Source organism: Medicago truncatula, chromosome 7 (genome assembly GCF_003473485.1).
Source record: "Medicago truncatula cultivar Jemalong A17 chromosome 7, MtrunA17r5.0-ANR, whole genome shotgun sequence".
In the NCBI taxonomy this organism is placed as follows: domain Eukaryota; kingdom Viridiplantae; phylum Streptophyta; class Magnoliopsida; order Fabales; family Fabaceae; genus Medicago; species Medicago truncatula.
In genome coordinates this window covers 47,276,567-47,291,285 of record NC_053048.1, presented here as the reverse complement: position 1 = coordinate 47,291,285, position 14,719 = coordinate 47,276,567, and the positions used below count along the sequence as shown (strand labels likewise).

Sequence of the window (14,719 nt, the reverse complement as noted above, 5' to 3'; positions counted from 1 at the left end):
TTGCAATTATTTAACCTAACAAATTTCTTCTAAAAATATGCATCGCAACAATATCATTCCTATCATCTTGCCTTTTTTTTTTTAAGGAAATATTTTCTACACTTATTTGATGTTGCACGTTTGTAGAAACTATGAGCATATCAATGATCAAATTTGATGTCTTCTATTTTATACTCTTGTTTTTTTGGATTTTTTTTTTTTGACAATTTTTTGTACACTTTCTTTTTTTAAGGAAATATTTTGTACACTTCTTTAATACTAAAAAAATGGATCGCACCAATTTCATTCCTATCCTCTTGCCTGTTTTTTTTTTTTACAATATTTTGTACACAATACTAGAAAAATTCATCGCACAAATTTCATGCTTTTTTTTTTACAATATTTTGTACACTTTTTTTTTAACCAATTTCATGCCTTTATTTCATTCCTATCATGTTGCCTTTTTTTTATAATATTGTCTACACTTATTTTATACGTTTACGAGCAGAATACCCTAATATCCATGCAAACTCGGCTACCCTAATTTCCATGTAAACTTGGTTATTTATACCGAGCCTTAAACGTGTTTCTCTAAAAAAAAAAAAAATCTAAACCGTGTAAAAATTTCACACACGACACAAAAATCATATATTTTGATATTTGGAACTTTGCAAATGAAAAGATGTGACCTTACAACTTATTTTTTCACCGTTATCAATTATATATTGCATTTTATTATTCGTATGTCAATCCCTTTACAATAAACCCGATCGGGGCACGGGTTAAAAATCTAGTATTCATAATATATGTAAGGTTCGAGGTTCAAACTCTGATCACACACAAAGTCAGAGTTCTATCTTTTTTTTTTTCTTTCTATTTTTTTATTTTAAAATAATATCTTCCGCAAATGACATGTATAATAATTTCACACTTATGTTTCTCATTATTTTTAGATATGTGCAAAGAGAAATGTTTACTTGATCACAAACACATATATAAAAGGTTTAGATACACATTCATAAATGAAAAAAAATTAAAAGAGAAAATAATTGAATGATCCGACCAAATTCTCTCATTTATTTTTCTCTATTTATGTCGGTGTATCCAAACAATTTTTATTTGTATTTGTGCTCAAGTAAGACCTGCTCTCGTGTAAGAGTAGAGAGCTTCTTTTTTTTTTTGGTACAAAGAGTAAAGAGTCTTTACCAAAGTGTTTGACTACCCATATTTTGTGGAGTCACTCCTTTTTTTTTCAACCAATCTAATAATGATTAGAATTATACGTCTTAAAGTAAATAAGTGGATGTATGAGATTCAAACTTCGATTCATGTATATTTTATACAATATTCCTATCAACCGAGTTAAACTCATAGGGACTTATAATCTCTCATTTGAATCACATTCTTTTATTTCTTGCTTAAATGATTCAAGTCTAATCATGTTTCTTGCTTAAAAGAAAGATAAAATAATGAAATTCCATTAAAAAAAATATACTTATGAAAAAGAAAACTATTTGTGCTTAAAAGTGGGCGTTGTTGAATACATACACGTTTGTTGTGCTTCTATGGCCTTCAAATGCTCTGAAAAATATTTAAAAAAAAACATTTCGACCACAGTGGGAGTCGAACCCACGACCTTTTGATCCGAAGTCAAACGCGCTAATCCACTGCGCTATGCGGTCCTTGATGTTTGAATAGTGTCTATCTAATTATAACACTGGTATACTTTTGAGAAGAAAGAATACTGTTTTTTCTTTTCTAATTTTATGGCGAATTTCTTTTCTGTATTAACAAAATATCTTTTATGGTGTTTATTCAAAATATTGATTTTAAAAATTATAACAAATTATTGAAGGTAAAAGCAATTGTAAAGTATAATTATTGAAATAAAAATATAATCAAATGAAGTTTACACTACCTTCTTCGTAGTCATTCTAATTGGATAGTCTGGTAGTCCCGTTTTATATTCATGATGATAAGACTTACATTGTGGAGATTATATAGCACACAAACAAAACTTAGAGCCGGTAAATGAAACAGGGGAATGAGATTTCCTGCAAGTGTGTAATATGGTTATAGCTGCTAGCCTGCTAGTAATTCGATTAAAATAACTTGTAGAGATCGTTTTAATGTATAAAATGGAGTAATAATTTGAACCTTCCGATCTGAGATTAACGGATGAAATCTGTTTCGGCATGAAACTGCGATTAAAGTCTACAAAATTAAACCTAGATAAAATAAAATAAGTGGGAATGAAAAAGGAAATACAACACCATGGCCCCTAATATAGATTTAGTTCAATGCATCTTATAATTGAAGCTCTTTTGATACAGTTTTCCATAAAATAAAATAAAAATTATAGCTCCCAATGTATATATAAACATTATTTATTCCAGGGTGAAATATATTTTTTAACTTTCATAAATAAATATAAATCAATTTTCACATTTAATCCTTATAATTGTTCTTTTTTTTTTCTTTCAATTTTTTGTCTCCATGCATCTTTCATTACCAATTGTAATCTTCATTGTTAATTTTAGTGACACATATTTACTCGAATTCCACGTGACAAAAGTCACATGACTTTTCTTTTGGGACGTAGTATTTTTGAAATTTAAAAGATCATTGCCAACAATATTAACTACTTTTGTCAAAAAAAAAAAAAAAACAATATTAACTACTCTTTTAGTGGACTCCACAATTGAGTTTGGACATAAATATTTAAGACTTGAAATACAATCATTCAAAATAAAACCAAAATAAGAAAAATTCCTTGAAAGATTATTGAAATTATCTACTACTACTACTTTATCATCAAGCTCAAAAATGACTTCATCCACTCCCCACCCATTCCACTACACACTTGATGACTTGCAAGAGGTCATACGCTTCACTTTCTTTTTTTGACATCATAGGTGACTAATGTGTAGTTTTATCTTTGGCAAATAACCTGTGATGATCTTTGATGCACATATTGATGTCCACCTTGTTATCTATAAAAGGTGCATCAACGTTACATTTTAATTTTCCAACAAAAATGATTTCCTCCACTTAGTTAAATCTTGCTTAGAATGAGACTCATACCTTAATGCTTGGTGAAACTTTGTCCACTGCCATCCATGGAAAAACATGACAACACATTGATATATCGATGTAACGACCTCATCAATGTCCACCTCCCAAAGTTTCAGGTTACAATTATTTCAAAGGCTCCAAATGGTCGTGCATTACGTAATATGTTTTACAAGAGGCGTTTCCTTTGCAATAGTGAAAAAATAGATCAACAATACACTATCAACAATCATAAAATGATGTCATATCATCTTCCAAAGTCCCAAAATTCTTAATGTTTCAATAGTCATCGGACATGTAACAAACAAATGCCAAATATTTTCACCATAATCCCCACACCTATCAAAATTATGAAAGCAAAATTACCTTTCTTGTTACAAGATTTATTCTATAATAATTGATTCAGGACCCCTGAGTCAGGATTATGAATCCGCCACAAACCACATGGGCCTCTGCTAGACATATGCTAGTTAATAATGAGGAAAATTGATTTTTTTCACATAAAAAAGTTCATAAAGACACAAGTAAAATACGTTTATGCCCCCAACGGTCGTTAACTACCGCTGGAGCCCGCGGTCGTTAACTGCCGTTGGTTTTATCCCCCAAAACCAGAAAACCCCTACCTCTCCTATTCATTCATCACCTTACATCACCAATATCATACCCAAAAAAATCCTCATTTCAAAAATTGTGTCAAAATCTTGCTTCCAAATCATTGTTGATCGATTGCTATGATGTTTCTACACACAATATGCATCAAAGAACAGGTATTACAACGTTAAAATCCATTACATTTGATTGATTTTTCTGGGTTTTTTGTACTGTCACGAGCTTGAGCGGCAGTTAACCACCGCTAGGTGTGAGCGGCTGTTAACTGCCGCTGGTAACTAAGAAAATTTTCAAATGGCAGTAACTACTGCCCAAAAAAAAATTTAATTTTTTTTTCCTTTTGTTTTTTTTGTTTGTTTATGTTATTATATGATATTAGATACATGCTTATTAATTAGTTTAGTAATTGTATGTTGTTTATTTATAGATAAGGTTGAGAATGCAGGTGATGATTCAGGTGATCGAAAACCTAGAGTTGTCGATTCCATTAAGGTTGAAGCTCCCTCTAAGGTCGAAGCTTCCGTTAAAGTTGAGGCTTCAAGCGTCAATTCCGATGTGTGGAAACTTCGTGACAATGAAGTGGACACGGCTCATTTATTTTCGACCCGAGACACATGGAAAGATAAAGACGAATTGTTTGGTTGGGTCCGTCGATAAGCAAATAGGGCTGGATTTACGGTTATCATTAGAAGATCTTGTGAAGGTAGAAATTCTATGTTGGAGTTGGTTTGTGAACGGAGCGGCGAGCACAAATTACCGAAGACATAAGTGAAGCATGAAGCAACGGGATCAAGAAAATGTGGGTGTTTGTTCAAGGTGCGTGGATATGTCGTGAGGGAAAACAATGCTTGGAAATTGGCTATTCTTAATGGCGTTCACAACCATGAGATGGTGCGGTATGTAGCAGGGAACCTTCTTGCCGGAAGATTAATGGAGGACGACAAGAAGATTGTACATGACTTGACAGATTCTTCGGTGAAACCAAAAAATATTTTGACTAATTTGAAGAAGAAAAGGAAAGAGTCCATCACAAATATCAATCAAGTCTACAATGAACGTCACAAATTCAAAAAGGCAAAAAAGGGTGACTTGACGGAGATGCAATATCTAATCTCAAAGTTGGAAGAGAATGGATATGTTCATTACATAAGAGAAAAATCAGAAAGTCAAACCGTTCAAGACATATTTTGGACTCATCCAACATCGGTAAAGTTGTTTAACACTTTTCTGACTGTTTTGATAATGGATTCCATGTACAAAACCAACTTGTATAGAATGCCATTGTTTGAAATAGTTGGAGTCACCTCAACCTATTTGACATATTCGGTTGGTTTTGCATTTATGACATCGGAGAAGGAGGATAACTTTACTTGGGCTTTGCAAATGTTGCTTAAACTTCTTGAACCAAATAGTGATATGCCTAAGGTGGTAGTGACCGACAGGGACCCGAGTATGATGAAGGCCGTAAAAATTGTTCTTCCCGATAGTAGTGCAATACTTTGTTATTTCCATGTTGGCAAAAATGTTAGATCAAGAATCATCACCGATTGCAAAGTTAAACAAAATGTTGTTGTGGTGGATGGGAAAAAGAAGATTGTCGACAAGGAGAGTCATAGTAAGTTAGTTGATACCATATTTGATGCATGGGAAAAATTGGTTGAATCTCCTACTCAAGAGGTATATGCGGGTAATCTAGTGGAATTCCAAGATGCTTGTAAGGATCATCCAAAGTTTCTTGAATATGTTGAAACTACCATTTTGAACCCTTTTAAGGACAAACTAGTGAGGGCATGTGTAACGTCCGTTTCGAATTATTTAATTATTTAATGGAGTCTAGAAATTATTTAGATGAGTTTATATTATATTTATATAATATACGTGTGATTTATATGATTTATTATGATTGAGGTGGTTTATATGATTTTATGAGGAGTTGTGACTTATTTTATTGTTTAATAAAATAAGATTTGAAAATAAAATAAATATTGAGTTTAGGGGTTGTTTTGATATTTTAGAGAGTTTTGGGGGAGAAAGAGAAATAAGATAAGATAATTGGAGGAGGTATAAATAGGGAAACCTAGTTTTAGAAAAACATAACGTACGTACGATCAGTTTTGAAAAAAGAGAGAAAAAGCCAAGAGAAGGGAGAACCACCAAGGAGGGCTGCGATTTTCATTCTTTAAAGTAAGGGTGAGACTAACTTTGCAATCTTATTAAGTCTATGAATCAATGGTTACATTTAACATGAATTAGGATGAGTTTAAGAAGAATCGGAAATTAGGTCAAATTGAGAGAATTGATGATTAAACGGTGAAAACTTGTTAAAAAGATGTAGAAACTGTCCTTAGACCCTAGATAATGATTATGATGAATTCTGGAATCGAGATTAGGCTTAAAACCATGAGAGTTGATGATTTTTAGGTGAAAACTGCATTCTGCCCGTAGCGACATTCATCGCTCGCCTCCCGAGCTATGATCCTCGCCATGGCGAATGATGAACTTCATCGCTCGCCACGCGAGTAACCTTTCCCCGCCTCGCGAGTTGCACGTTGCAGCTCGCCACGGCGAACACTTGAACTCGCCTAGCGAGCTAGACCAGAAAGCATGCAAGATTTCGTATTTTTGACTTTTGAGTTGAACCTTAGATGCTTTTGAGTGCCTGAACATGTCTAATAATGATTAGGAAAGAATTTAGGATGAGATTGAACCTGGAATTAACTTGTGGGATTCTGACCTGAACTCGCCACGGCGAGCAGAGGCTCTCGCCTCGCGAGTGACCCAGAAACAGAGTGACTTATTGGATTTTGCGACCTTTGTTGCACGAGTTGTCGAGAGATGAACCCTTGGGTAGGATTAAGACTTAACAATGAGGTTAATTATAATCTGTGAAGCTGTATAAGATATGTCGTTGTTGATTATGATGTGATATAATGTTTATGCATTACTTGAAGAATATTTGTATACCTAAGATGTTGATGAATTGAAATTGATATTATTATGTCATGCTGTTTGTTTACTGCGTATGTTGCTGTTTGTTATTTAACTAAGCTGCACGAGTCGGTCTAAGATGTTGAAGATGATGATATTCCAAATTATTGGACTAATATAAAAGGTTGTCGAATTAAGTTGTTTAAGAGGTCGAGTCCATGCATTAGCATTCATTGTTGGGGGCTTGATGCCCTGGAAGTATATTAATACTCAAATAGCGATGGGGGCTTGATGCCCTGTATTGGTACCACATGCATATAAGAGGTCTAAGTTGCATAGTTGCATTTGTCGAGTCGATGATGATAAAATGATTAAGTTGAGATTATTATGAAGTGATTTATGATATATTATTATCAATGTTGATTAATAAGATGTTTTATGTTGTTAAATATAATGTTGAATTGTATGCTTAATATTATTGTTTTGTGAAATTTCACCCCTTCTGCTTGAAAATGTTGCTCTTCGTATGAGTAACTTGCAGGTAATCCAGAGTAGGTTGTTGTTTGTGCTATCGTGAGTAGCCTTGCCTCACTGAGTCTTAGGTTGCTCTGATATGTAACGAGAGGGGAACTTTAGTGGCTATTTCTCTTTCCTTTGCGTACATGCTATGTTTTTATGTTGCTTAACTGAATTTATGAGATAACTTTTATGAGGCCTGCGTGCCAAGACTATTTATGAAGTTGAATTAATTCCGCTGCTTTTATGCTGAAGTTTATGTTGAAGGATAAATAATTAGTTATCTATTTTGAGATTTTAAGAAGTGTGATATTCCGTTATATGTTGTTTACTCTGATAAATGTTTATGAAATTTTTAAGTTGGGAAAACGGGGTGTTACAGCATGGATGGACCTTGTTCTACATCTTGGGTGTAGGACCACAAATAGAGTTGAAGGAGCTCATGGTGTGGTGAAGGAATATTTATCCACCTCCAAAGGTGATTTGGGTACTTGTTGGCACAAAATAGATGAGATGTTGGCAAACCAATTTGGGGAGATACAATCATCGTTTGGTAGGAGCGTTACGGTCTTGGAACATAGGTACAAAGATGTCGCTTTGTACTCTGGGTTGGAGGGTCACATGTCTAGACAAGCCATGAACTTTATTTTTGTGGAAGAAGCGCGTGCTAGGACAACCTTGTGCATCGAGAAGAAAACTTGTGGTTGTGTTCAAAGGACGTCGTATGGCCTACCTTGTGCATGCTTCATTGCTATGAAAATCCGTCACCACAAGCTCATTCGATTGGATGAGATACACCCTCATTGGCATAAGTTGTATATGGGTGAAGAAGAAAGTAATGAAGATTTGCTTTCGGTCGCGAAGGAGTGGCGTGGTATCCAAGAACGTCTCGAAAGAGTTCCGTTCCAAATGAAACTAGAAATCACAGAGGGTATGCGGTTGTTAGCGTTTCCAGAGACCACAATGTTGTCACCACCTCCAAAAAAGGTGCCAACTAAAGGAGCTCCCAAAAAAATCAAAACTACATGTAGGATCCCATCTAAGTGGGAGACTATTGATTCTCAACATCCGGAAAGTCAATTTTCACCACGAAAAAAATCTTCACAACCTAAAAGAAAAGGTGCTCGCTCGCATTGGCATTTCTCTGGTTTCGGTTCCTAAGTCTAGCTTGGTTTCAAGAAATTATGATCCATCGAATCCTATGTATTACATGCCAAAATTCATGAGACCATACATTGAGGGAATTGTGGATGTTATTGGTGACGAACATTGTGGGTTTAGGGCTATTGCCGAACGCGAGGGTTTGACGGAAGAAAGTCATGTTATGGTGCGAAGAGCACTTATTAAAGAGTTGAAAGAGCATAGGAACAAATACATTGAGGTATATGCGAGCGCGGACCGTTACAAGTACATTTTGGATGGATTGCATCCTCCCAAAAATCCTAGTAGCTTTGCACCTCCCGACAAATGGTTGACATTGCCGGATATGGGACACATCGTTGCATCTTGTTACAATAGGTCGGTGGTGGAGATGACTACCCTTGATATTGGACTCTCCGAGACTTTTTTCCCACTTAGAGGTGCGCCTCCGGTTAATCCGAAAAGCAACATGATTTGCCTTGGTTTAATCCCAAATTATTTTGTCATTCTTTCATTGAAAGATGGTTGTCCATTATCTCCATCATCCACGGAGTGGAAGCTACACAGGAGCGAAGAGGTGGCAACATGGGAGGATGAATTCTTGGATCAACGCGATCGTTTCCGAGCACTCATGGAGATTGAGGACAAAGAGAGACCAGTTCCACCAAAAAAACCAACAAATGAAGACAATTCAATTATGTTTGATGACACTCCGGTTAAAGAAAACGAAGAATTTGAAGAAGTTATGGAACATTTAGATGATTTGCTTTTGTTAGATGAAATATGACACTTTTTGGTCGGTGTTAATCCGTTTTTTGGTCGATACGCGCCAACATATTTTTTGGGATATATAATGTAATGACCAATTTTTTTGGGTGATATGTAACTAACCTTTAACGGTATGTGTGTATATATATATATATTTGAGTTTCGCATTTATTAGTAATTAATGTACATTACGTGTAATGTGGAAAATTTGACGGATTTCAAACAATTGTGAAACGTTAACGCATTATCGGTTTTTTGTATTGTTGCCGAATAATTGATAAACTATGAAATATTGATGTTTGTGATTGCTGGATGTTGTTGTTTCGGTTTGATTTCCTCCTGAATTGCCGTTTGAAATTATAGGTAAAACAGGACAAATTTTCTGGAAAAAACCAGTGCATGTTGCACTGATTCTGCTAACTAGTGGGAGCGGCAGTTAACTGCCGGCATATTCTTGAACGGTTGTTAACTGCCGCTGGGGGCATAAATGTATTTTACTTGTGTTTTTATGAAGTTTTCTATGTCAAGAAAACAATTTTCAATAATGAGATCTAAAATTGATAATATGAGATATGTTGAGACCCAAAATTAAAAGCAATTTTTGCAGTGACTAAAAATGCAAATCGATATATTGTTAAGAGCAACAACACAAGTGAGATTAGAGATCACATCTTTATTCAAAACTTTAAAGCATTTAGCTTATAAGTCATCTCACTTGTTGTTCAATCTCAACTCTTCCATACCATATAAGATTTTAACTCTCACATTTAACACATCATCAACAATGGTAATGAGGTGTTTTTTTCTAACCTACCTCGACCGTAGCTAAGGTCACTCATTGATGGTTAACTTGTTTTTGGAAGTCAAGCATACATGCAAAACCATTGAATGTCGTGGATGAAGTAGCGGTGTTTAAGAAATCTTTCATTTGATCTAAGTAACTTATTCAATTTTTAGAAATTCATTTCGAAATAAGGTATATGAAGTTCGAATTCGACTATTACATATATTATGCAATGTTTTCTACACACCAATTGAGGTAAGTCCGGGGAGACAACAACTTATTCAATTCTAATAAACAAATAATATTTTGAGTTCAACTTATAATTAAAACTGATTTTTTTAGTTATTTTCTAGTAAGGTTTTTTTTTTGGAATGATGTGATAATAATAAAAAGAGAATGTGTGTGTGTATATATAAAGGGAAGATATGAAATTGTGAGATATAGGAGGGAGGACCAAAGAAAGCAACGATATTTGTTTGGAGTTATTCCGCCAATGGTGCAGATCAACAAAAACAGAGGAGGGATTGAAGGGTTGAGGAATGGGGCACCAAATCCCAATCCCAATCCCAATCCAATCCCCTCCGTAGCATTACTCCCCCTTCCCACGACGGCCATTCATGGATCACCCCGGCGGCCACGCTCCTCTTTCTGAACCCAACACCCCAACCACCCCAAGACCCACCCTATTCCTCTCCACTTCGGGCAAAGCCCTTCTTGTCTCAAACTCCAACAAATCCCTCGTCATTTCCAATTCCGGCAAACGCCTCGTCGAGACACCCTGCAAGAAAAAATATGTTAAACAGGTCACCGGTCGTCATAATGACACCGAGCTTCATCTTGCCGCGCAACGCGGTGATGCTGCTGCTGTTAGGAATATTCTGGCTGAGATTGATGATCAAATGATGGGAACGCTTAGTGGTGCTGAGTTTGATGCTGAAGTTGCGGATATAAGGTCTGCCATTGTTAATGAAGTTAATGACTTGGGTGAAACCGCGCTTTTTACCGCTGCTGAGAAAGGTCGTTTTGATGTTGTTAAAGAGCTTCTTCCTTATACCACCAAAGAAGGACTATCTTCCAAAAACCGCTCTGGTTTTGATCCCTTGCATATTGCAGCAAATCAAGGTCACAAAGGTATTATATCAGATGCATTTCTTCATTGAGTATTGTCATAAGCACTTGTGAGATATTTTTTTTTATAGTTTATAGAAAATATTTGTGGCGTGTCTATAAGCTGTTTTTAACTTATTTCCATAAGCTCTTCAGGATAGCTAATGAAAACAACTTATAACATATATGAAAACAATTGTTATAGAAATAACTTGTTATACATAAGCACTTATATGATTAGTGTTTATGCTAGAAACGTTTTTATCCAAACAGTCAGGTTATGATTTTGATATTGATTATTAGTTGTTCTTTGTAGACACTGTTATATATATTGTTGTGAATGGTGGCAGAGATTGTGCAGTTGCTGCTAGACCATGATCCAGAGCTAATCAAGACATTTGCACAGTCAAATGCAACTCCTCTTGTATCTGCAGCTACAAGAGGGCATGCGGATATTGTTGAATTGTTACTATCTTATGATCCTAGTCAATTGGAGATAGCTAGATCCAATGGAAAGAATGCACTTCATTTATCTGCACGTCAGGGATATGTTGATATTGTCAAGATATTGTTAGGGAAGGACCCGCAACTTGCTCGAAGGACTGATAAGAAAGGACAAACGCCCCTTCATATGGCGGTCAAAGGGGTTAACTGTGAAGTGGTGAAGTTGCTTCTTGCTGCTGATGGTGCAAGTGTCATGCTTCCAGACAAGTTTGGCAATACTGCATTGCATGTAGCCACCAGGAAGAAGAGGGTAGAGGTAACATCTTAGCTGCTCAACTCTAAACATTGATATGATACATAAAGTAGTGTAACCTGCAAAACCATGAGGAGTTCACTAGTTATATATGTCATAGTTTTTACATCTACAGCGATGCCTTTATTTTGAGTAATATAACATGTCTGATTTTAACTTGAAGAGTGAACTAGTTATGACACACAAGAGTTGATGCAGATAGTGAATGAGTTGCTGCTTCTTCCCGACACCAATGCGAATGCCCTTACAAGAGACCACAAAACACCTCTTGACCTTGCGGAAGCACTTCCAATATCAGAAGAGATTTTGGAGATCAAGGACTCACTTATTCGTTATGGTGCAGTTAAAGCCAATGATCTCAACCAGCCAAGGGACGAGCTGAGGAAAACCATGTCTCAGATTAAGAAAGATGTTTCTTTTCAGCTTGAACAAACTCGAAAAACAAACAAGAATGTGAATGGGATTGCCAAGGAGCTACGCAAGTTGCACAGAGCAGGAATCAACAATGCTACCAACTCTGTAACTGTGGTTTCTGTGCTATTTGCAACGGTTGCATTTGCAGCACTTTTCACAGTCCCTGGTGGGGATCATGATAATGGGATGGCTGTGATGGTTCACACTGCATCTTTCAAGACCTTTTTCATCTCTAATGCTATTGCACTTTTCACTTCGTTGGCTGTGGTGGTGGTTCAAATAACTGTTGTTAGAGGGGAGATAAAGTCTGAGAGAAGGGTTACAGAGGTGATCAATAAGATGATGTGGTTAGCCTCTGTGTGCACCTCAGTTTCATTTGTTGCAGCATCTTATATAGTAGTTGGTCGACGCAGCCTGTGGGCTGCAATCCTTGTTACTGTTGTAGGGGCGATTGTAATGGGTGGTGTTCTTGGAACAATGACATACTATGTTATCAAATCCAAACGTCACCGAAGAGTGAGGAAGAAAGAGAAGATCTCAAGGAATGGAACACATTCATGGCGTAATTCTGATTCGGAATCAGAAGTAAATCCAATTTATGCTATTTAATAGTCACTTTGCACTTACAATGTAAGTTTGATGCTTTTGTTCAATGCTTTTTTATTTGACGGACGTTGAAAAGGACCTCTAAGGTTTCTTTTGTTTATAGAGAAAAAAAGATGGCTTTTATGGAAGTAAATGGCTTCTTGGTATTGTTTAAAAGCGAAAGAACTAAGGGAGCCAAATCGGCCAGTTACATTTTCTTAAAAGGTTGGTTTTCCATCAAGCCGTTAGTTGTAATGTTTATCATTTATGTTGTGAACTTGATATTTTGTGCTTGTTTCTTCAGATGTAGTCAAAGGCGGAGGAAAGCGCCATAACCGGACAAGAACTAGCTCCTTTCGGTTGAGATGAAACTTGTAGTGAGGTCCACATCCCTGATCTCCTAGCTACTCCTTTCTTGTTTAGAAGAGGAACTCGCCTTTAACGCCTTCTGAAACTTACACCATGTCAAATTATTGATTGCTGATAAATAGTCCTAAGGACAAACATCAAACGTTCTAATTATTTATAACTACGATGAAAGATGATCAAATAATCAAATTGCTATAAAGTAAGTAGTTATGGGGTGGCTTATAGTTTTGTAAGCAGACATAATTTGAGAACGCAAAGCTCAAAGCCACTTCCTAGGAATAAAGGGATACTGGTTGATTCAAATGAGACACAATGAAAAAGAACCAATTATATCTAATGAAAGTTGAATCATATGATGATTGTATGGATGCACTACTGGATGCAAAGCTTACATGACTAAACTAGGCTTGTAAATAGTGTATTTTATATATACGGCTATATACAACCCCAAATAAAAAGCAACCATCTATGCCTATTTCCTCAGCACAGAATTAACATCTATATTAACATGCATTTAGCATGGGACACTTGAAGAACGACGATTCCATATTCACACACACAGAAGGAATGAGAATATATATATAATGCAAGTACCTATTTATTTTAGACTATGGAATGGATAAAAGCATCTATCCACCACGCGAGATGTGATAGCGTTTTTATTTTTTTAATTTTATCAATTCACATAGTGGCTGGAGCTCACACATTTTAAATGTAATAAAGTGGGGTGTAAGGGGTTCGAACCATGGTCTCTGCATATATTATGCAATATTTCTACCACCAACTGAGTTAAGATCATGGGAACAAGCGTTTTTATTTAGCTTAATTGCATTTTTGGACCCTTATCTTTCCAAAAGTTGCGATTATGGCCCCCTAACTAATTTAAATACAAAACAGCCCCCTATGTTTTGATTTTTTGGCAGTTTTGGACCCCCAGTCCATTAGTGAGGTGCCACGTGGCCCCCTAAACTGCCAAAAAATCAAAACATAGGGGGCTGTTTTGTATTTAAATTAGTTAGGGGGTCATAACCGCAACTTTTAGAAAGATAGGGGTCCAAAAGTGCAATTAAGCCTTTTTATTTTTATCAATAAGATAAAAAAAAACAAAAAAGACAAAACAAAGACCGTGAAATGTCATGAATCAGAGAATAAATGTGTTAATTTATGCACCAAACATACTCGGCTTCTCTTTAATTTCCACTTACACACCGTGATTATTTATTATTTTTTAGGAGAAAATGCGCATTTTCTTAGAAATCAAAGTGTTAATACATGTGGTACATCCATATAAGGTGAGAGCAATATGATAATGTGGCTACTGACATTAAAGTTTGAGCGGCCTCATTTGCTTGTTTTTGATTAAACTTGACATAATAGTTTTGTAGATGTAAATACAATAAATTTTACATTCTTTGAGAATGCTCTCAAATTTGTTTTCAAAGAAAGAATGCTCCTAAATTTCACGATGTCATTACGACCTCTATGAAAGTAGTCCACCATCTTTGAATCATGATCAAAATTAACATTTTGCAGTTGTAAATCATGAACCAAAATAATAGCATAGTTAAGACTCAGAGTCTCTCCAACGTCAACTGAGTAAAGGGGAGTGAACTCAACCTCTAAATATACGAGCTATAGTATAAACTCAATCTCCAACATTGTAGTATATATTATCCTACTTCATAGGGATG

General features: G+C 35.7%; 1 protein-coding gene and 1 non-coding gene across 2 annotated transcripts; one reads left to right on the top strand and one right to left on the bottom strand.

Annotated features, from left to right (window-relative positions):
- Nucleotides 1–1,587: 1,587 nt before the first annotated feature.
- TRNAR-UCG (transfer RNA arginine (anticodon UCG)) lies at nucleotides 1,588–1,661 on the bottom strand. The gene has a single exon. It is a non-coding gene; the product is annotated as a tRNA-Arg (tRNA).
- An 8,556-nt stretch (nucleotides 1,662–10,217) lies between these two features.
- LOC11423268 (ankyrin repeat-containing protein ITN1) lies at nucleotides 10,218–12,704 on the top strand. Its single transcript, XM_003625506.4, has 3 exons — nucleotides 10,218–10,927; nucleotides 11,254–11,663; nucleotides 11,859–12,704. The coding sequence occupies exons 1-3, from the start codon at nucleotides 10,414–10,416 to the stop codon at nucleotides 12,681–12,683; spliced, it is 1,749 nt and encodes a 582-aa protein (XP_003625554.1). The 5' UTR covers nucleotides 10,218–10,413; the 3' UTR covers nucleotides 12,684–12,704.
- Nucleotides 12,705–14,719: the final 2,015 nt, after the last annotated feature.